Genomic DNA, 24,633 nt, shown 5'->3' with positions numbered 1-24,633 from the left:
TTCGCGAAAATTGGCACTTGTGTAGCTTTGTTAAGTTGGAATCTGCAACAGGGGCGAGCCGCGCCGCTGGCTAAAGCTGATTTTGAGGGTCGAGGGTCTTTATGATCATGAAACAGTGTTAAGCCGCGCCGCGGCTGGGCTGACCGCGCAGCGGGCTAAGCCTGGCAGGCCAGGTTGGCTCATATATAAAAAAAAATAAAAATATTTTCGTGTCGATTAAGAGTTGGGTTGTTACAAAAACCTTAACAAAATCCCAGACTCAAGCAATCAACAAACAGCAGCAAGCTTCCACCAGAAGCTGCCAACAGCCGCCAGCAACAACCGGGTATCGCCTGCGGCCTCAAACCACAACCAACATCGTTTTAGCCCAACGACAACCACCAGCTCCCATCAACAACATCATCAGCAACTAAGTTGCCATCAATGGTTGAGAGCCACAGGTAGCCACCAGACAATCACCAATGGCAGCAAACAACATTCGCTAACCCCTGTCCGCCGCTACCCGCATCCACCAAAAGTCGGCAACACCTGCTAGCAGCCACCGAGAGCCGCCAGCAGCCACCTAGAGCCGCCAGCAGCTGCCACCCACCATGATAGACGCTGGTAGCTATCAAACCACCGTAAACCGCATGATATCAACACAGATAACACACACAAAACCACAACAGGCATATCGAACCCCAAACCCTCACCAAAACCAAGATCCGCCAAAAGTGGGTTGTAGAGTTCCAGCGGAACTCGTCGCCTACAACCACAGAAGGGATGAAACCATCAGCCAGCGGCGGAGAAACGACTTAACAGGCCTCACCCAACCCAAACAAACAGAACAATCCCACCGCACACCTTAAAACACAAGGGGCTTCCAGATGCTGTGCCAAGAACACACAGATTCACCGTCTGGAAGTTGAAAATGATACCGGAGAAGCTAATCGGACCAATACCGTTGCCGGTAAAGGGAAGAGAAGAGTTTGTACCTTATTAAGACAAAAAGCACTAAATCCAAATCATCGACGAGATGTCGGTGGTCGGAGAGACTGACTACACAAGAGGCCGTAAGAATAATATAGTTTTTTTATTATTAAGTATGAAAAGAAAAGATAACGAGAGAGAAAGTCAAAAGAGGGTCAACTTTTTTTTTTTTCTTGTTCTTTTGAGAGTAATTAATAAAAAGTGTTTCATTAATAAAAAGTGTTTCATTAGTAAGATAATACCGTATTTAGTAGTATTATTGTAGTGTTTACTAATTAACTTAATTAATATTTAATATATACTCCAATATATTCTTGGAAACAAAAGAGTACAGTTGTTTGTAACTGTAACAGTAACGTGAGGCTGATAAGCTTTAAGAATCAGCTCTGCAAATTACAGAGCATTTTGTTATGCTTTGATGATTTAATTAATAATAAATAAATAAATAAATAAATAAATAAAAGAAAAATAGCAAAAAAATTTGAGAGTTTGAAGAAATTGCCTTTCTTTCTCTTCTTCATTGCTTGTCTCTCACTGTTTGTGGGTCTTCTTTCATCTACTGAACCCCTCTTTCTCTTTCTCTCTCTCTCTTCTTTTATTGTTGCTTCAAGTTTTTACATCTTCACTCCTGTATTTATTAATACAATTATCAATAATAAATAACATGAGTTATTGTTTTCAATATTTTGGTTTGATTTCTTTTGGGTCTGTTTAAGTTTTGAGTATCATCTTCATGGGATGAATTTAATGGTGAAATATGTTTTATTGGTGTTGCAACTTTATGCCATTGCTACTTCTGCTCTTCTTCAAGGATCTTCAGGTATTAGATTACCTTCTTACCCTTTCCTAAAGTTTTTTTTTCTTTTTTTTTTTTTTGGGTTACTACTAATCAAATCTATCCTTTTCCTTGACAACCTATCTGGGAAATATGTCAAGTTATTATGTGGGTATGATTATTTCAGGATTATTAATTCCTGTGCTTGTGTTTAAGCTACATTGATGCCAGAATAAGTTGTTGTTATTGAATTGTGATTACTAATTGTGGCAATATGCGGATAGAATGTTGATTGTAACAATTTATAAGCAGGTTTTGATGTAGTGAAGGATGATAATAATGATATGATTATTCCATTATTTTGCAATTTATATAGAAGAAACTATGCTTATATTTGATCATTAAATGTCCAGAAATCCATAAAATTGCGCACCTTTGAGAAATTTAAAACAGCAATTCTTGAATTCTTATTCAGATCCATCTAGATTACATTGTGCATATACACAGTGACATCCATTACAGTTTATTAGTATTTATTTAAAATTAAATGCACTACTTAAATTTACTAATTCTGTTTCAGCTTCTCCAAATTTTGAGCCTGCATCAGGACCTGAAGGGACTAAACATCTTGAACCTTCAATATCTCCAAAGACTCCTTTAAATGAACCACCATCAGATGCAGCAGGTATACTTTGACTTTTCAGGTCAAATGTGATATTCCTCAAAGTGAAAATATGTATGAGCTAGGTAGTAGTAGTAGTAGTAGTAGTAGTAGTAATAAACTTTTAAGATATGAGGCAAAAGCAGCACAAAGTTCCCCATCAGGGTGTGCCATAACAAATTTTATCAAGGCGATTCACTCGACTAGAGTTGCAACATTCGAACTTTTATACCATCTTTAAATTAAAAAACGTTGTAGAATTTTATAGGGTATTTTGGGTGCTATTTGATATGTTCATTGAGTCTTATGTTGAAAAGATAAAGAATTCATATCAAATTATATACTCCCTATTTTCTTTGAAGATGCAGCACCAATTATGTCAATTCCAGAAGGGTCACCACCAAGTCCACCAGTTACACAGCCAGTATTGGTGCCACCAATTCCTCAACCGGAAAAGGGACCCACTATAGCATCTCCTGTCAACTCGCCAACCGTATCAGGTAATTTACAAACTGATTCTTGTTTTTAATATAGGACCAGTTCCAAACAAGTTTAGTTTATGATTTTTAGTAACTTTCTTTATAACTCTGATAACACGACTACCTTCAATGCAGTACAAATAACACCACCGCCAAGTGATGCGCTTCAAAGTCCACCACCGGTGGTTCAAGCGGCACCACCAACTAACTCTCTAGTGCCACCATCCATGCCTCTGGCATCACCATCATCATCTACGTCCCAAGCACCGCCACCATCATCCATGTCCCAAGCACCACCACCATCATCTATGTCCCAAGCACCGCCCCCATCATCCATGTCCCAAGCACCACCACAACCCCCGTCCATGTCCCAAGCACCACCACCGTTGTCCATTTCCCAACCATCACCACCATCATCCATGTCCCAACCACCACCATCCATGCCCCAGGCATCATCACCATCCATGCCCCAAGCACCACCACCATCTATGTCCCAAGCACCACCATCCATGCCCAAAGCACCCCCACCATCTATGTCCCAACCACCACCATCCATGCCCCAAGCTCCACCACCATCCATGTCCCAAGTACCACCATCCATGCCTAAAGCACCCCCACCATCTATGACCCAAGTGCCACCCTCAATGCCACAAGCTCCCCCGCCATCTATGCCCCAAGTGCCACCATCAATGCCACAAACACCCCCGCCATCTATGCCCCAAGCGCCACCATTGATGCCACAAGCACCACCTTCCATTTTGCCAGGTGTGCTAATGTCTTCAATTGTGATTTTTTTTACAAAGAATTATACTTGTAACTAATATTCATATATAATTTGCAGAGCCTTCTGCATCGCCTCCAACTAAATTGCCGATGGCATCACCACCTCCTAACTTGCCAAGTAATTGAAAAATTAATTCTTTTATTTCTTCCTTATAAAATGTATATCATTGCTAATCACTATACCTCTCTGACCCAAATGATATTATATTTTTTAATATGATTTAAAACATAACATGTCGTTGGTTGATGCAGTTCCCGTTGAAGTACCGCCAAGCACATTACCAACTTCACCGCCTACACCCTCTTTAATTCCTGTACCTCCTAACTTGCCAGGTAATTATCACTTCATTATTGTGGGCATGTTAGATATTAAACTAATAATAAAAAACTTCAACTCTTCATTTTTCTTGGTACAAAATGTGTATAACGATAAGGTTTATATTTGATCTAACTAATCTAACTAATGATATATTTGATTTTAATTATTATTATTTTTTAAATATATTGAACAGCCCCTGTGGTGTCGCCTCCGAACACATTACCGATAAATTCACCTCCAAGTGCACCTACATCGACCGTACCGCCACCAAATTTGCCAGGTGGGTTCAAATTATTTGCTTATGCTAATGTTCTCTATATATTTGTATCACGTCTTATTCGAATCAAAAGGGTTTTTGGGAAAGTAATTATGTGATGTTTAATAACTAGGATAAATTAATAAACTGTAATCATAATTTGACGTAGGAGATACTTTTTAGTATCTACTTTACTGCTTTAAGTTGTAATAATCTCTTTTGATGGTGTTGAGTGTTTGATAGATTCTGATTATTTGAGAAAATGATAGATAAAATAATAAGGGTATACAAGTAGTTGCAGCTGGTGTGACACCGGCCATCTTCTAAATTATTTGATAATCGTAAGTGTATATATATTGCCTAAACACAAAAAAGGTTATAATTGAAGTTGCAATTGCATTAATCATATAATTACTTTGAAAACGTATCCAAGCACCCTATATGATATGTGTATTTCAGTAGATCTTTGATAACAAACTTTTTTTTTTTTAAATTAATTTTTCTAACTTGTTTCTATGAATTTTGCTAATCAGCACCTGTGGCATCACCTCCAAACACAGTTCCAAGAGATGCACCTCCAAGTCCTACATTGACCATGCCTCCACCAAATTCACCAGGTCAACAAAAATCATTTTTTCATACTATTCATTATTCATTCATTACATTAGTATTAGGGGTGACAATTTCCACCCATTTGAAAAAATGGGCTGGTTTAGGTTGTTGGTCAGATTTATAAAGTTCGCTAAAATAAAAACAGGGCTTCTAAATCACTTAAGTAAAGTCATCAGGTTAGAAAACGTTGATGTATGTTTAAATACTTGCAATAAATTTTGGTATCACAGTGCCTGTTGCATCATCACCGTCTGCACCCCAAAGAAATGCACCACCGCCTCGACCTACAGTTTCAAGACCGCCATCTAGTTTCCCAAGTAAACATAATATATGACTTTGACTTTATGCTCGTTATTCTCTAGCGAATGAATTAGTCATATAAAGTTAATGTTTTTCTTAATTTCATTAATGCAGATCCTGTTGCATTGCCTCCCAGTAACCATAACTTATCCATGCCACCTCCAATTTTACCAGGTCAGCTACTCATATAATATACAACTTGTTCTACTTTCGTTTGTCCTTAAGTAAGCATTATAAGATAATCACGGCATTGGTTTATTTTTCAGAACCTCACATATCTCCCGTATCAACTCCTAGTATTCCTTCATCTCCTAATCGAACAACCAATAACATCGCTCCAATTCAACGTTCTCCGCCTCCGGTGAAAGGTTTGCTTAAACTCCCATTATTTTCTTTCTGATTATTATGAAATATACTTGTACTTTATTATTATAAGGTACTAATAATCAAGAATTTGTTCATGCTTTCTCGTGTAGCTCCAACCTTGATAAAAGCTCCTCCTCCATATTCAAGTTCTAATAAGTCTCCACCTGCAAAATCCCATCCGCCACCATCTTTACCGCCGTTGTATCCCCCACCACCCCCAGGTCCCAAGAGTAGGCCCATTCATCACACCTATCCACCGCCTGACAATAATCCAAGCCACCCCGTTTCTCCACCACCTGACACTAATCCAAGCCACCCCGTTTCTCCACCGCCTGACACTAATCCAAGCCACCCCGTTTCTCCACCGCCTGACACTAATCCAAGCCACCCCGTTTCTCCACCGCCTGACACTAATCCAAGCCACCCCGTTTCTTCACCGCCAACTTCAGGTATGAATATGCACTACCGTTTTACAATGGCATCACACTTTCATTCCATTTTTAAATTGGCGACTGGCCCTTATAATTCATGACTATAAGAATCCAAGTTTCGAATGTCACTTAATCATGGTAGTGTTATTATCGTTCAAAGTCACCCATAGTAACTAAAGATGAAAAGTTTTGTAATTTTAGTCGCATCTGTTTATGCATATTGACTGGCTGAATGGCAGATTTGACAGTGCCTCCTGTTGAAAATTCAGTCCCGCCTTCAATACCACCTGTAAGGTCCCCATCAGTACAAACCAAAAGTAAGTGTTGATTGTTTCTTTATTACATAATCGTAACAAGTAACGCTTACCTATTTATCGTCTTTATATTTGTAAAGTGCCGGTTTTTCCACCACGGATTCCAAAGCCACTTCAAGCGTTACCACCCCCGCCTCCTAACGAAGGTATATAGTTGTTATATAAACCGGAGTAACTTATTTCTTACATTTCAGATTTCTAATTTGTAGATTAAGAACGTTGACTTGGTTTAATTTGTAGATTGTTCATCGGTTACATGCATGGAGCCATTGACCAACACTCCTCCTGGAACACCATGCAAGTGTGTTCTGCCGATGCAAGTTGAGCTCGGCGTTGGTATTGCACTCTACACCTTTTTCCCTTTGGTATCGGAGCTGGCTTTTGAAATGGCTTCAGGGCTTTTCATGAGCTCAAGTCAAGTTCGAATTATGGGAGCAAACGAAGACAACCAGGATTCAGAGAAGACCATGGTTATCATTAACTTGGTACCCCTTGGTGAAAAATTTGATAACTTTACTGCATATGTAACAGCTCAAAGATTATGGCTCAAACAAGTGCCTATCAAGTCCTCCCTTTTTGGCGATTATGAGGTTTTCTATGTCAAATATCCAGGTACCCGACACTTTTCGCCCGTTTCTTTTTAAAGTACAAAGATTTTGGTCAGCTTTCAACATCTTCCACTTTTTGCTAATGTTTTAATTTGACCCTTCTGTTATAAAATGCAACCCAAACTCACACATTTATGTTGTTGATAGGGCTCCCTCCATCACCACCTATGCCAACTACAAATGGTGTAAATGGTGAACCGTATGGTCATGGCAACAACGGTAGGGACATAAAGCCACTCGGGGTTGATGTAAGTAATCAGAGGCGGAGCAATAAGCTAAGTGGCAGTGTAATTTCTATAATATCTTTGTCAGCGGTTGTAGCCGCAATTCTAGTATGTGTCGCTGTTTGGGTTCTACTGGTGAAAAGTAGGGATGGAGCTCATTCGGGACCAAACACTGCATCTACTTTACCTTCTGTCACTAAATCATCAGGTAATCTCAAAAGTAGCACCTTTATGACTACAAAACAGTTTAAGCTCATTTTGATAATTTGACCATTTTTTTATCAAACCGTATTGTATTGTAGGTGTAGGTGCATCTATGAATGGAAGTGGGCCCGAGTCTGCATCACTATCATTTCGGTCTAGTATACATTACAAGGGATCTGCAAAGACGTTTAGTTTGAGTGATTTGGAGAAAGCAACCGATAACTTCAACGAGTTAGGAGTTCTTGGAGAAGGTGGATTTGGGCGTGTTTATAGTGGTGTGCTTGAAGATGGGACAAAAATTGCAGTCAAAGTACTCAAACGCGATGATCATCAAGGGGATCGAGAGTTCTTGGCTGAAGTTGAGATGCTTAGCCGCCTGCACCATAGAAATTTGGTCCGCTTGATTGGTATATGTACAGAAGATAGAAACCGGTCCTTGGTTTATGAGCTCATTCCTAATGGCAGCGTTGAATCTCATCTTCATGGTATCACCAAAACTTGCTTTATGATTATTCTTATTTGTTTATATGTAATATAATATAAATCTGAAAACGAAATACAAATATAACTTTTTTTGAATAGAAGGATTTAGGAGGTTGCACGCACAAAATTTCACTCTGTGAATTTCGACCCACTTGACTGTTTTAAGTTAATATATTCAGTTTGACCTATTCGAAACATTAGAGATGAAAGATACCCGAAGTTGATGCGTTAACTAGTAAATGGGTTAAAATGGCTATCTTAATCTAGAAATAGAGTACTTGACTATCAAATCATTTATTGATTATTGATTTTTTTAATATTTGGTTGAAAATGTGGTTGGGCAGGGGTTGATAAGGAAACTGCACCATTGGACTGGGGGGCTCGCTTGAAGATAGCTTTAGGTGCAGCACGAGGGCTTGCTTACTTGCATGAAGATTCGAGCCCAAGAGTCATTCATAGAGACTTCAAATCCAGCAACATTTTATTAGAACATGACTTCACTCCTAAAGTTTCTGATTTTGGTTTGGCTCGATCTGCTTTAGATGAAGAGAACCAACACATTTCGACACGTGTCATGGGCACCTTCGGGTACATTCTTTTTCCTACAAAATGAGCGTTTAAATGGACTAATTATCGTCATAAAAGATGTTTACTGATCTTGTTTTATTTTTTGTGGATTTGTTTTGCGATGTTAAACCAGATATGTGGCTCCTGAGTATGCAATGACAGGCCATCTTCTTGTAAAAAGCGATGTTTATAGCTACGGGGTGGTGCTACTTGAGCTCTTAACGGGAAGAAAGCCCGTTGACATGTCAATGCCATCGGGCCAAGAAAACCTAGTGGCGTGGGCCCGGCCTCTACTGCCCACACCCGAAGGACTAAACTTGCTTATTGATCCATCACTTCGTCCTGAAGTTCCATTTGACAGTATATCTAAAGTAGCAGCGATAGCATCAATGTGTGTGCAGCCGGAGGTGTCACACAGACCGTTTATGGGTGAGGTGGTTCAGGCACTGAAATTGGTGTGCAATGAGTGTGAGGAAACACGAGACCTGGGCTCTAGAACTTGCAGCCAAGAGGATCTAACATCCATGGACTTTGATCCTCGGAGTGGTACAAGCCCAAGGCCAGGCCCAGACCCAGGTCCATCCAGATCCATGTATCCAAGCTACGAGTCTCCACTAGATGTGGAGAGTGGGATTTCTGGTGTTGGGCTAGATGTAGGTTCATATAGAATAAGCTCGAGTTCAGGCCCGTTGAGGCCAAAAAGACGGTTGCAAGTTTGGGAGAAGATGAAGAGATTTTCGAGTGGTAGCATGACTGATTATGGAGACTTTTTGAGGTTATTATCACGGTCACGTTGACTTTTTTGAGTACGTTTTCTTCCATTGAGCGTCCCGCTCCTCCCTCGGTTAAGAAAGTGAAACATGTTTGGGTCAGCCAGAACCAGAAAATTGCTGCATGAAATGTACAGTAAAGATATAATTGTTGCATTTGTATTGGGAAATGAATTAATTTCCTTGGTATAGTTGTAACTTGTAAATATACAGAGCAGCAACCATTCATGAGGTTGAGTGTATATCCTTCCAAGTAACGTATATTATTATTATTTTTCCTATTATATATAAATAATAAATAAATAGTCTGCAATTACTACAATTTACAACTGAGATTCATACAAAGAATGGTTTAGATTTTGTACCAAAAGGGTGGCAGCAGAAATTTTTAGAAAGTTTCAAATAGGACAAAAAAGTTGGCGAAACATTTGAAATTTACTAAATAAAAATTACCAGAAGGTTCTGTTAGAAATTAGGTATGAAGTTTGGATCGTTCTTGTAACTTGTGGACACTTTCTTTACAAAGTATTTCGATTCAATTGATGTCTAGGTTAAATCAATACAGAGATAAAATAAGAACAAAGATTTGTGTTTTCGGCAACGAAATAACATAATTCTTTTCATCATACAGGTATGAGTAGAATACTGTTTGGGTCGGGTCTGGGTGTTGCCCCATACCCCGACAAGGGGTGGGACGCTACCCCTTGAACTCTGCAATTTCCGTGACATTATCAAGTTAACTCTTACAAGTATATACCCCACAATCTCCAAAACCGTTACCAAGTATAACTTGATAACTCTTGGTTTCTAAGTAAATCACAAAGCTACCAAACTACCTTAAATGACACTATGTTCATCCCTTGCTATCTACCGAAATTATTATCGAAATAGTAGTATATAATTTTGTTAGATTTTTACAAAGATCTACTGATTAAAACAATGAGCTACAAAAACCAAATGTAACAATGCACTATTTGCATTTTGCAACAACTGCAACGGTTTTATTTATATTTTTCCTAGAACCACACACACACACACACACACACACACTCTCTCTCTCTCTCTCTCTCTCTCTCTCTCTCTCTCTCTCTCTCTCTCTCTCTCTCATTAAATAGTTTACCTGGATGCATTTATAACTTATATTGACAACTTTCTTAGCACGTTATTGTAACCAATTAAACATGTAATACTATCTTGCTATCCTACAAAGTTACTGGTTTCTATATAACGTTAAAAACAGGTCAAGATTAAGAGTACAGGGGTACTTTACATATAAACTTGTACTGATGTCATTGATACAAAAAACCCTTAACTATAGCCTCATAGTAAAGAGGGGAGTGATATGTACACAACCATTTTTGTTATGTAGATAACCAAAAATGCTTTATATATTGTACAGTACAATACTGTAAAGCAGAATTGGTTGTGTAGATAACAAAAATAGTTGTGTACATCACCCCACAGGAAATAACCATGAACCATACCAAAAACAGTTTATTTTATAATTATATATGCTACCCTTGCACAATTTTTCAACAAAAATGTTACTAGTAAAAAACTTATATCAACTAATTTTCGCAAGATATATGGATAAAACCATGAAGAATAGCCCAAGTTGTTGAACTAGATTCTTACTTGGCTAGTTTTGGCTCAAACCCAATCGGTATCAACATGTAACGTAAGCAGTAACCAAAAACCATAATCAAAACTGAAGTAGGCTGCCAGCCTCTGTAAACAACGTCGTCGTCAAGTCATTTTACTTTGAATTTGTCTATGAACGTGTACCAGAAACTCGACATATGACAAACCATTTTGAGACTTATCTTCAACCATATACGAGAAGAAACTCATTCCTGATATACAAATTAACTAATATTACAACAAAAGATTGCAACACTAAAGTGGCTTATTATGTGCGTCATATTTTAGTCATAAAAGATCAGATTTTCATGGAAAGTTTGCACCTCAAGGCTCAAACTTGACTATTTTTTAATAATAATAATATTGATATTGATTTTGGGTTAAAAATATTTTCTTTATTTCATATCTTGATTCTTGAATCTGCTTTTAGATATTTAAAACATAGTCATATCAAATAAATTGAGATTGAGATTGAGATTGAGATTTTCGTATACAAGAAAGTAACGTAACTGACCTGACGGGTCTCCTTTCTTGCATAATTTTAACCTGCAAGAAGTAATTATGATTACACAATAGATCATTAGTCAATACTCAATAAGAGCAAAAATCTAGTGTAGCTACGAATGATAAGAACATAAAACACAAATATTGTACACGTACCCTAGATAGTTACATCTCTGGCTTCGTATCTCATTTAAAACTTCATTTAGCTTCTTTGACAAAGGGTTGTCATATTGCTCCAACACAAACTGAATTGTTAAAAAAATTAAATGTCATTCTCAGATTTGGATTATGTTTTATCTTTAACAGCGAATTTTTTAATCCACTTATGAAAAAGTCAATTACTCGATTTGGATTATGTTTTATCTTTAACGGAGGGAGAAACCTCTTTAGCTAAACAGCGAAGGGTGACATAAAATTGATTGAGCATGTTAAATGGACCAAAACTCGCCTGACATGTCTACATAATGCGTACAACTTCCCAACTATGTTATTCAAAGTTTCAGACTATAAATGTAATACAAAAGATTTGGTTATTATATTTAATGGAGAAATCTTATTCACCAAAAATCAACATGCGTCAACAGTAAGTAACCAGTTACCCAATAACCCTCCTGAACCGCCCGCCCATTTTGCCACCTCTGGTGTCTGGTGATGTACCTGGCTATGGATTTCACCAACAGAAGAGATGCCAAACAATTTTTGAGTTATATCAGGATCCACAGAGTCTCCAACATAAATCAAGCAATCCTCCCCGTTTTCGAGAAGATAAATCCCATCATCGCTCACATGTTCAATCGACAGTGGTATAGGAGGAGGAATAACTGATCCCTCTGTTTCCTGTTCCCGTACAAAAATAAAAATAAAAAGATCAAATCACATGTAAATAAGGTGGTACAGACATAGAAATATATTGATCGGTATATATATATATATATATATATATATATATATATATACCCTTGTGTGAAGGTCATGAAGACTAATCATCCTGGGATACACAAGTGGTATTGCTAATTGTACGGAGAGTGGGGTCACATAGTTGATCCAAAATGACCGATCGTCTACATGCCCATCGCTTCTTAGTCCAATACTTTTAGTTAAAGCTGAAACATGTTTGGGAACACAAATCAGGTAACTCCATATCATATCATCATCATATCATTATCATATAGTAGTAATAATTAGCGCTCTTAATCAAATACCAAGAGTGTATAAAGGCAACAATTTGAGTGCCTCTGGAAGAATAAGTTGTCCAGATGACGAAACGGTTGCACAATATTTCCTATAAGAATGAAGAATGCTAATGCAAAGTTCTGTCACCCGATCCCTCACTGCCAATAACGGCGTAAATGGAATTTCATTTGCCGCTGCAACAAAGTATAAGTAGGCGGTTACATCAATTACCTATTTACATTCTACATCTATACAATCCTATAAGCACTGGACCGAAACGGCTTGATCCCTTATTTTAAGCAATTTCAATTATCAACATTATAATAATAAGTAATACAATCCGAACCAAGGAATTTAAAGAATCTGTAACCGAATTTAATGAACATCTACAGATTCTTCAATTTAGGCAGCTTTAATAATGAAAATTATATATTGAGACCTAATAAAGTACCTTGCTTTAGAAAACAAGAAAATTGGGTATCTAAATCAGCAGACCGAAAAAGATTGCTAAGCGTAGGTGTGCATGGCAACGACAAAGTGGAGACACGTATTCTTCTTTGGCCATACACACTAGTATACAGAAGCGCACACTGGAAAGAACATTCTGTTCCATCTTGTAACTTATCGTCATGTTTTAAACTTACCATGATTGATTTGTCGCAATCAACCTGCATATAACTTTTATATTAATTTTTAACAAAGGCAAATAATAATAAAAGTCTAATAATAAGTTTAACAAGAAATTAGAGCCGAGTTTAGTATCAACCGCAGGTAGGTCAACATCGGTGGGAATGCGTTTACAAAAGTTTCCAGAGTATTCTTGTACTTGAAGACCCTACATATAGAATCCAAGGAAGAGCTTGACTAATGTTTACACTTTTGAAGACCATCAGTAGTGGCAATCTCAATTCAACAATGGATCGATTTGGGTTATATTTAGGCATACTTAAAATGCTAACTGTGTTTGAAAACTTGTATAACATACATGTTACTGGACAACCCGTATCAAAAAAGTACCCATTTTGATCCATTACCAAACCCATTTGATTGACCCATTTTGCCACGTTCACAGATTACAGCAAGAAAGTTGAGTCAAGTATATTTCTTTTTAAGAAACAATAGAAAAAACACTCACCTGACTACATCTAACACGCATCACTGCTTCAAATCCTTGTGGCCTTGTGACATTCCATCTGAGATCATTGTAGAGTTTTGCAGGATCCGAACGAGCAGAAAAAGGATGATAATAATATATCTGGTAACCATGCGAACTTATTACACAAAATTATTAAAATATGAGCAAGAAAGCTAACCTACGCGTTAAAGTATTGTCTCAATATGTAACTTACCTGCCCTCCAGTCATTTTGGGGATAACAGAGATTGATGCAATGTCAACATAACTTTGGGTAGTAATGAATACATCAACAGAGACCTGAATTATTCATGATTATATAAATTATCCAGAATAATAAGATTATAATAATTCAAGAGGTTTAAGAAATGAAATTGTAGAAGTTGCACCTGGTACTCTGCAAATTCAATAGCCATTGTCTTCATAGTTTTGTCTACTGGTTGAAGTAACTTATGAGGTTCCTTCAGTTCATATATATATATATATATATATATATATATATATATATATATATATATATATATATATATATATATATAAACATTATCAAATTAATCTCATTTTTTATCAGATATAAAAGTAATAATATTTATTGATAATACCTTGTCTCCTACATAGATATTAGTTCTTCCTTCAGCTTCTCGACCAGAAAGAGCCGCAATACCAACAGAAGGCAGGACTGATACACGATATATATATAATATATAATATAAATATACATATATAATACTAATAAAGTCAGATGATATGATATGATATAATAAAGATACCAAAAGTGGGATTATAAATACGCTTGCCTGATTGAAATACCAAAAGTTTGCCTCCGGTACTCTTCATTGCCAGAAAAGCAGCCTGATTGATTTGATACAAAGGTAACAATACTTACATAAACTGATTCACAAACTTTGTTTTGTAAAGTTTTAGATATTTTTTTAGAAATAAATAATGTGTTGTTTAGATTGAAAAATCAGTATGTTAGTTGTTATTATTATCTGAAAATTAAAACAAAAGGATTTAGGATGTTGGATGCTATTGAAATGCTTTTGGGCGACTTTCAACCCAATTGACCCACAGAACCAGTTCCACTTTTCGCAACATAATTTATCAACCCATTTAACAGGTTTGAGATATAATGCCACCCAAACAACCCATTCATAATCGATAGAAATCCCCACATCTAATATCAACCAAACATAAAACTTAATACCTTCACTCCTGCCCCAAAAGCTGAATCAGCCGTTTTATTATTCTGGAACATAGTTGGAATGCTTTCCAGCAACAAATCAAGATGTTGACGACACTGTAATCTCATGATGACAAGTTAATCACCTCCAAATTTACATAAAAGCAGATGCTTTTGAATATACATATTAATATATTAATAAATCAAACAAAGTAATAATCACACGCTAGCGAGAAGCGAAGTCCATAAAATTTTAGAATGTTGCATGATTCATATATTTACCTCAGAAAGTTGAACAATAACATCAGTTTGAAGAGGAGTGTAGACATCTTCAATGTCAGGAACTATAAGCATCAGTGGCTGCCACAACAAAGTACCACAAGCTTAACCACAAACACCTAAATTATCTTATCTTCAAGTTAAAATACAAATTAACATTGTGGTTAACTAATTACCTGTTGAAATGCACGTTTTAAATTGTAAAACTGGATGGTAGAGTCAAATGTTGCAATTCCCACCATTGTTCGTGGACCCTCCTGCACGACAGAATAAACTTACATTATTATTCATGTAACCATACTTTTTAACTAGATGTTTTTGCAAAGGATAGACAGTTTTTTCAAAACCAGACAGTTTCAACCCGAATAACATCCTTTGACTTGTAACTCAACCCACCCATTTTACCACATGTAGTAGCCACAATTAACAACATGAACTTACAGGAAGATCAGCAACAACTCGGCTGATAGCACTACAAGCTCCAGCGACTGCACCAGTTTGCAAGGCATTCATTGATACATCAATGAGGAAAAAGAATACAGCAGGCATTGGTTCACGAACCAGAAACTCCTTTGTTGCAACAAATTCAACTGTTCCTCTACATAGCTCAGGCCGCTCGTCTGCATCTCTACGCCTCCCATCTGGACCTAGATTGCACTGATACTCACGCGGGGTTTCATCTGTGAACCCTAAAAAAAGAGTGCCGGTTCGTTTAATTTATTTTCTAAGTGGCAAGCTACACTTTTTTTAAAGATATATCTTTTCATCAATCATACAACTCGAGCAACTTTAAGTGGCAATAGTTACTGTCTAAGGCAAGATTTGACCATGCTATATATTTCTTTGACATAAATGATGATAAGCAAAAGGTGGAAAACAGGAGATATCAGTACTCACCACAAAAGTTACAAATAAAACGTTTTCCTTGATCGACAAACTTCATAAATGGGTTGATGTAGCCTTTGCAGCGCGAACAACGAACAGGACCACCTTCACCAAAATCCACTATCTGAAAGTAATTCATTCATGTTTATCATATAATAGAAAAAGAAGTCCCTCAACAAACTTACATCCCATATATAACGATTATGACTAAATAAACTGATTACTCTTCAACTTTAAAACCATATATCAATCAATTAATATCTTAGAAACAACAACAAGTTGAAGGTTTACTTGGATAGGTTCTTCGGATGGATGAGGAAGTGCTAAGGGCTGGACCAACAGAGCCAATTGCATGCCAGACGTGTTTAAAAGATAAGCCGTGCAAGGAATCTGAAAAAGGAAACAAAAAACCAATCATACATTAACATTAACATTAACTAACAAACAAACATTTAACAAGAAAATTAAATTTATGAAATGAATGGAGATAGTGCTATCTACCTGATTAATGGTGCTCCTCATGTACCGAGGACTGCAATTTCCAGTATCCCTTACTATAAATTCGCTTGTAGCAGGCTTTAATATTAAACACCATATTAGAAGGCATAAAATCACAACATATAAACCATAATAGAAATCAAGAAAGATGAGCGAGTTGGGTAACAGGAAGAAATAGGTTCAGGTGAAAATGGGCAATTTAGTGTGGGTCATATCAACCCCACAACACAAACTTTATTATAATTTTTATAGATATACAGAAGGTCTATTCTTTCAATAAAAAATTTCACTATCTGAATCACAAGAACGCAGAAAGTTTTTGAATTACATATAATCTTTTTGTAATTTTCACCCTTATGAATCATGCAACCCACTTGAGCTGTTTTCACTAACGCTACTACTTTTACATACTTGACATTTAAAAGATATTAATGACCAGAGTAGACCATTCACGCACTGAAAAAGAAATAAATAGAAAAAAAAATTGAGAAAAGTTATGATAAGTACCGGTGGAGGATTAGCTTGGTTACCCTGGCGAGTTTCGTGCAGAAGGACTGAAGAACTTGGAACGGGACGGGGGATCTGGTTAGGATCAATCTTTGATGGTCCTGAAACTGCATTACCGCTAGGACCAGTTGCAGGTGATATTGTAGCCATAGATTGTTGGTTAGCAAGAGGTGGTGACATGCCATACATTCTCGGTGGTTGCCCAGAACAAGGAATTGAAGGAGGTGGTACATTCTGTAAAACATTTATTAAATTCAATAATATGGTGATATAAATCTTTTTAGGCTAATGTTTAACAATTCTTTCAATCACTATATCTTCATGCGAACTCAAAACAAATTTTCCATAAACAAGTCTTTTCATTGTGTAGCTTTGTAATTTGCAAAATAAATGTTTTATTGCGTCATCTCAATCACCGTTTTATTAACAACTCCGTATAAGATAAATAAACATGTGTCATATTCTATACACATTAAGTATAAAGATGAATGTTTTAATACGGGCTTTAAAAATGTTCATATCATGAGTATAATCAAAGAACAACATAATCCAGTTGTACAAGTTTAATTTATAATAATCACTTCTGAAGGTGTCTGAGTCTTTGGTAAATCTTAATTATTTGGGGAAATAGTAGATCAAATAAGAGTAAAATATAAGGGTATAAAGGTGGATGTAGTCTGCATATTTGGTATCAGTTGTATTGCATCAAGTATCAATCTGAACTATATATATGCTAAGTAATAATTATCATGACTTCCGATAATAATTTTTTCTGAACAAATTTAAATCTTACTTGTTGTGATTGCATTTGCCAGGGTTGAGCCCCAAATGGAGGACCTTGTGGTTGAGCCTGAGATGAAAATGTTGGGGGTCCTGAAGACGGTTGCATACCGGCTCGCAATGGTGCTGAAAAAGTGGGTGGTGCTACTTGTGGTGGCCCTCTTGGCTGATTATCAAACGAGCCTCCAAGAAACGACGACATGGTTTGAGGAGGTGGTGGTGGTGGTCTGGTTGGCGCGCTTGGTCTAACTCCACTTGAAGGATACTGAGGACCGCCTGGTGTGCCATGTGGTGGTCCAAACATCGGTGGCCCGTTATTCATCGCACCACTACCTACTGGCATTACAGGCGGAGGCGTTGGCGACGGGGTTGATGCAAATGGACCAGGACCCGATGTAGATGGTACGGGTACAGGCGGCATAGGCCTCGAAGCAAGAGATGCATTGCCGCCAGGAGGACCTCCAGCTCCAACGGGGCGGTTAGCCACCATGAAAGGTGGCAATGTACCATGTGGGGTAGGTCCACTAGATGGAGGTACTACACCTCTCGGAACGACACCTGGCGGTGGAGGCCCAGGTCGATTAGGTACTGAAAACGGAGAAGAAAATGGTTGTGACTGTGATTGAGGTTGTTGCCCAAGAGAGGGAGGTGGGCCTCTAGGTGCATTGGCAGGGTTGGGTGGCTGATTAGGGCGATTAATTTGTAGGTTCTTCATATTATCTGAGACTGAATTAGGGTTATAATTGGGTGGGATACTGCCTGGTCTAGGTCCACCTGGGGTTGCCATTTAAACAATCCCTGCAAGTATAATTAAAATCACATAAATTCATTCTATTCTATTCTATATTCTATATATAAGATAAAAAGATTCAAACTTTACGGATCAACAATCAATAAAAACAAATACCCATGACCATAAATTCATAAAAAAGGTAATTTGACAATAACTGAATGAAATATGAACATAAAATGAAACGATCATGTATAACTAGGTTGAATTAAGTGAAAAATTGAGCAAATTGGTAGACGTACCTGTCGTTGAATTGCAGTGATGTAAGAATTTTGAAAAACGCATGAATGAATTAAAACGATGATCGGAAAAGGAAAAAGAAAACCCCCCCAAATAAAACAAATGGCATATGATGTTGTTACCTACATGTCTGTGTTCTATTGGGTGAAAACAGTCATCTTGCTTTATTGTTTGTACAGCGTGCATCTTCTATTGTAATTAATGTTTATTAACACTAGTCCAAAACCGTTGCCAATTTTTTTGAAACAGCAACAAGCATTACCATTAGAAAAGAAATCAGAACAACAGAATCCATGCTCAATTATAAACTTGTCTTATTATTAGTTATAATATATAATATTCAGTATTCAGTATTATATTATGTGAGATTATGTATATGTATTACTGTATTATAGTTTCTGTATCATTTTATCATATTCACACTTTTAGTAATAAGATTTTTGTAAATTTTTGTTCTGGTCATTTTGTTTTCATATATCAATGTTTGCTTACTTGAAGAGATAATAAAGACATACAAGTATACAACAATATCTCCTTAGTTCTCATAAATTAATAAACAGATCCTTAGTTCTGAATAATCATTGATGTGTTCACACTTAATAATAAATGAATACATTATTATTAGTACTTAATTAAAATTAATCAAGAAATATGCATCTCCTGCACTCTCTTGGTCCCTTGCAGCATTAATCCTTGAACACCGTATCAACTTAATTTGTCATATATATGAAGCCACAACAACATCGATACCATGTGGAGATTCACCACCACTACCACTTTGTGCACTTGAGTGTTTTGAACCGCTATGATCAGCAACAACGTCATAACTTGAATGAACTGATTCTACATCACCATTTCCTATGTTTGATTCAATTATCGGACGTAATTGAACCGCCTTCTTTGCTTCTTTCCCCTTGCCCCATATAATACAATGTATAGTCCCGCGATTATCAATATCGCTCCCAATACACTGTTTAAAATATACATCATGATCAATTAACCGATTCTTAAAATATTAGTATGAAAATAAGCAAAAAATAAATAAATAAAGTACTTTCGTATTTATTGTGTTGCAAAACTATGAATACCTTCCCAAGTGTAAGGTTTCATTCAATAATAAAGATCCAAGTATAACTACAAGAATAAGCATAAGGGGATTGAAAGACGATACAAACAAGGGACCTCTCATTTGCACACACCATGTGATGATTGTAAAGGTTAATCCAGATCCCAACATGCCCTAACAAAACAAAACATAAATGCATTATTAATAAGTGGTAAACAAAGTTTTGACAACTTAATATTGTATGTTTTTTTAGTGTTAGCAACACGTACAAGTTAAGTACAATAAAAAACGTACGTACTTAGTAAGTTACAGTTGCAAGTCTAATATCCCAACCCAGCTTCCAATTACTCCAATTTCTTTCGGTACATAATACAAACATGAATGCTTGAATCGCACCCATTGTCAACGTAAGAGAAGTGACAGAATATGGGCATTGATATGTTTTGATCATTTTTGCCTGTTTACGAGACACAAAAAAATCTTAATTATTAACTCTACTATTTTTGTTTGTTAGGTTTTATACATTAAAAAATGTACTGCAGTACAGTATTAGTTGTAGCTAACCTGAAGTATTAACCAAGTTGAGTAACTGATGCTACTAAAGATAGCCAATACGGGACCCAGGAACCCTCCTTTGGTAGAATGTTGAACATTTGATGCATTATGTTGACTTTTCAAAAGGTCAACATTGACTTTCCATAAGTGAAGCTCAGCTCCTTTGTAGAAGAAACAACATGGCCCCACCAAGACCTAAAACTGTCCCTAGGATCTTTGCTGCACCTGGTTTTGTCTTCCACCTAGGGATGGCAATGGATCGGATATGGATCGGGTGAGGCCGTATCCATATCCATATCCATTTATTTATTTTTACTTTTCATCCATCCATATCCATATCCGTCGGGTGAAGCGGTTTAATGGATAATTATCCATATCCGTTTAAATTTATTTTATTTTTAACAATTATAAGCGGTGGTTCACTATATACGATCAAAAGTAATATTTTTAATAGTTTATGCGACCGAAAGTCACAATTTATTAATCTATATAACAAATATTCAATAGATAACCTATTAAACGTGTAAAGATATCGACATGTAAGTTGCTTACTTTTAGTTACATAGAATCACATTTGAACCATCAAAGTATGATAAATACATTTGATTATTTAAACAAAACAAAATATAAGAAGAAAGTTATATTTTTAGAGAAAATATAAAGAAAGACGAATATGAATATAATTAATGAAATATCACTACATAATTGATACTAATTTGAGTGATAAATTTATATATTTAGTTATTTCGGGTGAAAACGGGTTCATCCATGGATGAATTTTTTTCATCCACATCCATATCCATATCCATTTAGATCGTCCATATCCACGAATAATCGGGTGAATCGGATGGATATCCACTGGATCGGGTATCCATTGCCATCCCTACTTCCACCCCAACACTTCCATCCCGGAAATAAAATAAAATAGCATATATAGTCACCATTTTATATTTATATATATATATTTACGTTAAACTAAAATATTTATTATGACTAAATTTGCGCTAGTGCATATATATATGCACTAGCGCAAATTTAGTCATAATAAATATTTTAGTTTAACGTAAATACATATGGTACAATATTTAGTCATGCTTCATGTGAGATTTCATGGTAAATTATCTACCGGAGTATTATCTAGTTTAGTACAGAGTAATTAGTAAAAATCCGTAGTAAATAGTAATAGTAATAGTATTAATAGTAAAGAATATTAGTAATTATTACCTGAAGCAAACCGCTAGAAGAAAGGTGATGGCAGGAATGAGATTGAAGATAGCGGAAACGAATGTAGCCGAGGTCAGCGATAACGCCTTTAAGTACAGATTTTGGGCCAACGAACCTCTGCAATTTTTGAGATTTATTATTCATACCATTAATTATAATTAATGAATTAATTAATGTTTTCGCAATATAAAAGCTTAGCTATACAAAAGTTAAATTTATTCCACGAAATATAATATTTCCAATGAACATTTTAGGAATGAGCCTAAAATCCCTCTTGTTATATTTGTTCTTTCAAAACGTGTAGACCGGCAGGGACACGCAAACCCTGTGTTGTTTCATGTTTTATGAACTACCTATTGTTTCATGTTTTAAGAACTCGAATATTGTTAAAAGATACACTAATTAATGATTATATTATGTGGTATCTATCATATAATAATGCATACATTGTAACTTTGAAATTTGAAACGTGTTTTTTTTATGAAATTTTAGTTTTGATTGTTTTTTTATTTTAACCGAAATCATCCGAAAATCAAATATGGATTCGCTTCGATTTCGGTTCGATTTTGATATATAAACTCAGTTTTTGGTTTGATTTCGTCTTTGCTCCTAGAAGCTTAAACAAAACAACCGAACCGATTAAGTAAAAAACTCATAAACCAAACGGATAGACGAACCGCCCTATATAATTATCAAAACTTAGAACATACCCAAATAAGCCACAACCAAAAGCTTGAATAATAGTCATCCATGTCATCTTAGGCCTTTGTCCCCTGTGTAAAACAGCACAATATTAGTATATTACCAAGTAATCAATAATCATATTTTCTAAATATAACTACATGCTTATTTTCCTTCCATTATTATTTTCTTATATCAGCAGTAACTTTTAGTACATACCTTTCAACCAAAAATGCAAGCGGGACAATGAGTGCAGCAGAGAAGATAAGGCGATAGGCAATAAGAATCGAAAGAACCATACCATCATTAGCTGCCAGTTTATAAAATACATTAACTCCTGCAGTCGCAGTTTGAACCGCCACCATCAACAACGTCGGCTTCAAGCCATGAATCATATTGCATATCTTTGCAGCATTCATCTTCATGACTCCTACAGACTCGAATTCTTTATTCGATCCTACAAATTTGTCACAAGTTGTTTAGGTGGTTGTTTCTTCTTTATATATACAAATGTTGTTACGTGAGGAAAGAAATGAATGAATTACCTATTAATTGTGCTAGATGGCCACAGCTATTACAAATTAATACCCTTAATTAATTACCTTTGGTAGTAAGTATATGAAATAAAATCTAGTATTACTTGCATTGCAAACTTCTCCCTATGTATTTTGCTTCCCAACATTTACACAGCAGTGTTTTTAATAGTTTTCAAGAATTCAAATAAATTTTCATCAGAATTCAGAAGCTGATGTATTCTACACATGAGCTAATAACTACTAATAAATGCTTAAAAGAACTTTGACTTTATTTAACTTGTGAATATGTCAAACGAAGTGGAGCATAAGTGTTACGACAAGAGGTGTCAATGAACCGAATTCGAGCGGAGCAGTAGAAATTTTTTGAGTTAATTACTTGTTTTGAACATGCCTCAAAATCAATAAAAAAAATTCATAATTTGTTTAAGTTCGAACTCGAATATCTTTTTTATGTTCGAATTCAACTCAATGTGCATACGTTTGAGTCGCTTAATTACGAGCTCAAGTTTAATGTACTTGTATTTGAGCAAGAATTCAAGTTCGATTAAGGCTGTTCAAGATCATATACAATTCTACAGTACGTACATGTTAACTCTTAAAGTTTATGTTATACTCACACCTATATGTATGATTCACTCGATCGTTTCATGTCAGTTTATTCCTCTATAATGAGTGTTGGTGCATTATAGTCCTCAAGTTTATTACGATCAAGTTGGAATACTTAAACGTTTAATCTTCACCACTGGAATGCAACCGTACGGGTACAGAATGCAACCGTACGGATACACATTGCAACCGGACGGTTGCAGGGGTGCAACCGCACGGTTGCACACGTTGTGTATATATATATAGAGAACTTCGGTTTCAATGTTTAGGTTAACGATCCTAGCTGCACTAAAACGTCTAAACCGATTCTCTGGTCATCTAGCATTCATCTAGGTCGATCTTTAACACCCTAAAGTCGTTCTATATCTAAAGATCAAAGTATATTTGTGTGTTTTGAGTATAAAACCCTATATCGAGATTTTCCGCACTCGATATAGTTGATTAGGTCGTTTAATCCTGTTTACACGATCTTACAAGTGGTATCAGAGCGGTCTGAAAAGTATGTTATTCCTAGAAATTCTTTCAATCCATCAAATGAGACAAAGGTTGTTCAACATAATGTTTATTTCAAAAAACCTTTACATAAAAAAAAAATGGAAATCAAAGGAAGAATTAAAAGGGGAAAGCAGCTCAGGTGCTGTTAGTGACATGGATGAGGAGAAAATTACTATTGTTAACGGGAAACTCATTGCTGACGAAGCATGGGTATCCCCCTTAAACTAATTTTTTATCTACAATTGTGCAGGTCGCCTACAGTCCAAACAAAAATACATGGATTGTGGATAGTGGGGCTTCCAGGCACATGACGGGGAACATGTCCCTACTTCATGATGTTAAATCTATAAAAGGTGGACCTGTTTCTTTTGCGGGTAATCAAGGAGGGTTTATTACGGCTCAGGGAATGATCTCAAATTCCTCAGTCAGTTTTGATAAAGTGAGTTTTGTTAAGGAAATGTCGAATAACCTGCTGTCAGTTTCTCAAGTCTGTGATAAACGGCATAAAGTTCTTTTTGACGAGCAGCAGTGTTATATCATGAGAAAAGATTACAAAGTTCTAGAGAACATGATTCTTATGACGGCACCAAGATGTCAAGACCTATATATTCTAGATATGTCTAAGGCTTATGTTAAGGCAGCGACTGGGCAATAAGCTTTCGTGTCCAAAGCTACTGAGCAGGAGTCTATCTTATGGCATAAGAGGATGGGTCATTTGAGTTTCAGGAAAATGAAT

The 24,633-nt window shown here is 36.2% G+C and overlaps 2 protein-coding genes and 1 pseudogene across 4 annotated transcripts; 1 reads left to right on the top strand and 2 right to left on the bottom strand.

The window, feature by feature from the left end:
* The first annotated feature begins 1,547 nt into the window (after positions 1 to 1,547).
* Positions 1,548 to 9,426, top strand: LOC139873257 (uncharacterized). Of its 2 annotated transcripts, none has more exons than XM_071861193.1 (19): positions 1,548 to 1,789; positions 2,325 to 2,429; positions 2,774 to 2,905; positions 3,020 to 3,649; positions 3,726 to 3,785; positions 3,920 to 4,000; positions 4,180 to 4,266; positions 4,776 to 4,859; positions 5,085 to 5,171; positions 5,269 to 5,328; positions 5,421 to 5,522; positions 5,631 to 5,969; positions 6,191 to 6,268; positions 6,346 to 6,411; positions 6,506 to 6,877; positions 7,021 to 7,305; positions 7,400 to 7,786; positions 8,129 to 8,372; positions 8,485 to 9,426. In XM_071861193.1, the coding sequence occupies exons 1-19, from the start codon at positions 1,708 to 1,710 to the stop codon at positions 9,146 to 9,148; spliced, it is 3,945 nt and encodes a 1,314-aa protein (XP_071717294.1). In that variant the 5' UTR covers positions 1,548 to 1,707; the 3' UTR covers positions 9,149 to 9,426. The 2 variants fall into 2 exon arrangements, with proteins under 2 accessions (XP_071717294.1, XP_071717292.1); XM_071861191.1 differs by having other exon boundaries at positions 1,549 to 1,789; positions 2,768 to 2,905.
* A 1,301-nt stretch (positions 9,427 to 10,727) lies between these two features.
* Positions 10,728 to 18,825, bottom strand: LOC139873024 (protein transport protein SEC24 C-like). Of its 2 annotated transcripts, none has more exons than XM_071860951.1 (23): positions 18,737 to 18,825; positions 17,718 to 18,502; positions 16,925 to 17,158; positions 16,421 to 16,495; positions 16,211 to 16,309; positions 15,932 to 16,043; positions 15,476 to 15,723; positions 15,211 to 15,291; positions 15,038 to 15,115; positions 14,780 to 14,872; positions 14,370 to 14,424; positions 14,175 to 14,251; positions 13,962 to 14,033; positions 13,789 to 13,872; positions 13,575 to 13,694; positions 13,206 to 13,274; positions 12,891 to 13,107; positions 12,469 to 12,633; positions 12,224 to 12,369; positions 11,924 to 12,103; positions 11,423 to 11,511; positions 11,277 to 11,308; positions 10,728 to 10,974 (listed from the first exon to the last, which is right to left on the bottom strand). In XM_071860951.1, exons 2-23 carry the CDS (start codon positions 18,489 to 18,491, stop codon positions 10,868 to 10,870), a joined length of 3,207 nt encoding a protein of 1,068 aa, XP_071717052.1. In that variant the 5' UTR covers positions 18,492 to 18,502; positions 18,737 to 18,825; the 3' UTR covers positions 10,728 to 10,867. The 2 variants fall into 2 exon arrangements, with proteins under 2 accessions (XP_071717052.1, XP_071717053.1); XM_071860952.1 differs by having other exon boundaries at positions 13,962 to 13,991.
* A 627-nt stretch (positions 18,826 to 19,452) lies between these two features.
* Positions 19,453 to 22,685, bottom strand: LOC139871502 (WAT1-related protein At1g68170-like; annotated as a pseudogene).
* Between the last annotated feature and the right edge of the window lie 1,948 nt (positions 22,686 to 24,633).

This window comes from Rutidosis leptorrhynchoides, chromosome 10 (genome assembly GCF_046630445.1).
Source record: "Rutidosis leptorrhynchoides isolate AG116_Rl617_1_P2 chromosome 10, CSIRO_AGI_Rlap_v1, whole genome shotgun sequence".
Lineage (NCBI taxonomy): Eukaryota > Viridiplantae > Streptophyta > Magnoliopsida > Asterales > Asteraceae > Rutidosis > Rutidosis leptorrhynchoides.
Note: the sequence above shows the minus strand (reverse complement) of the source record. Positions and strands in the feature narration are given on the sequence as shown.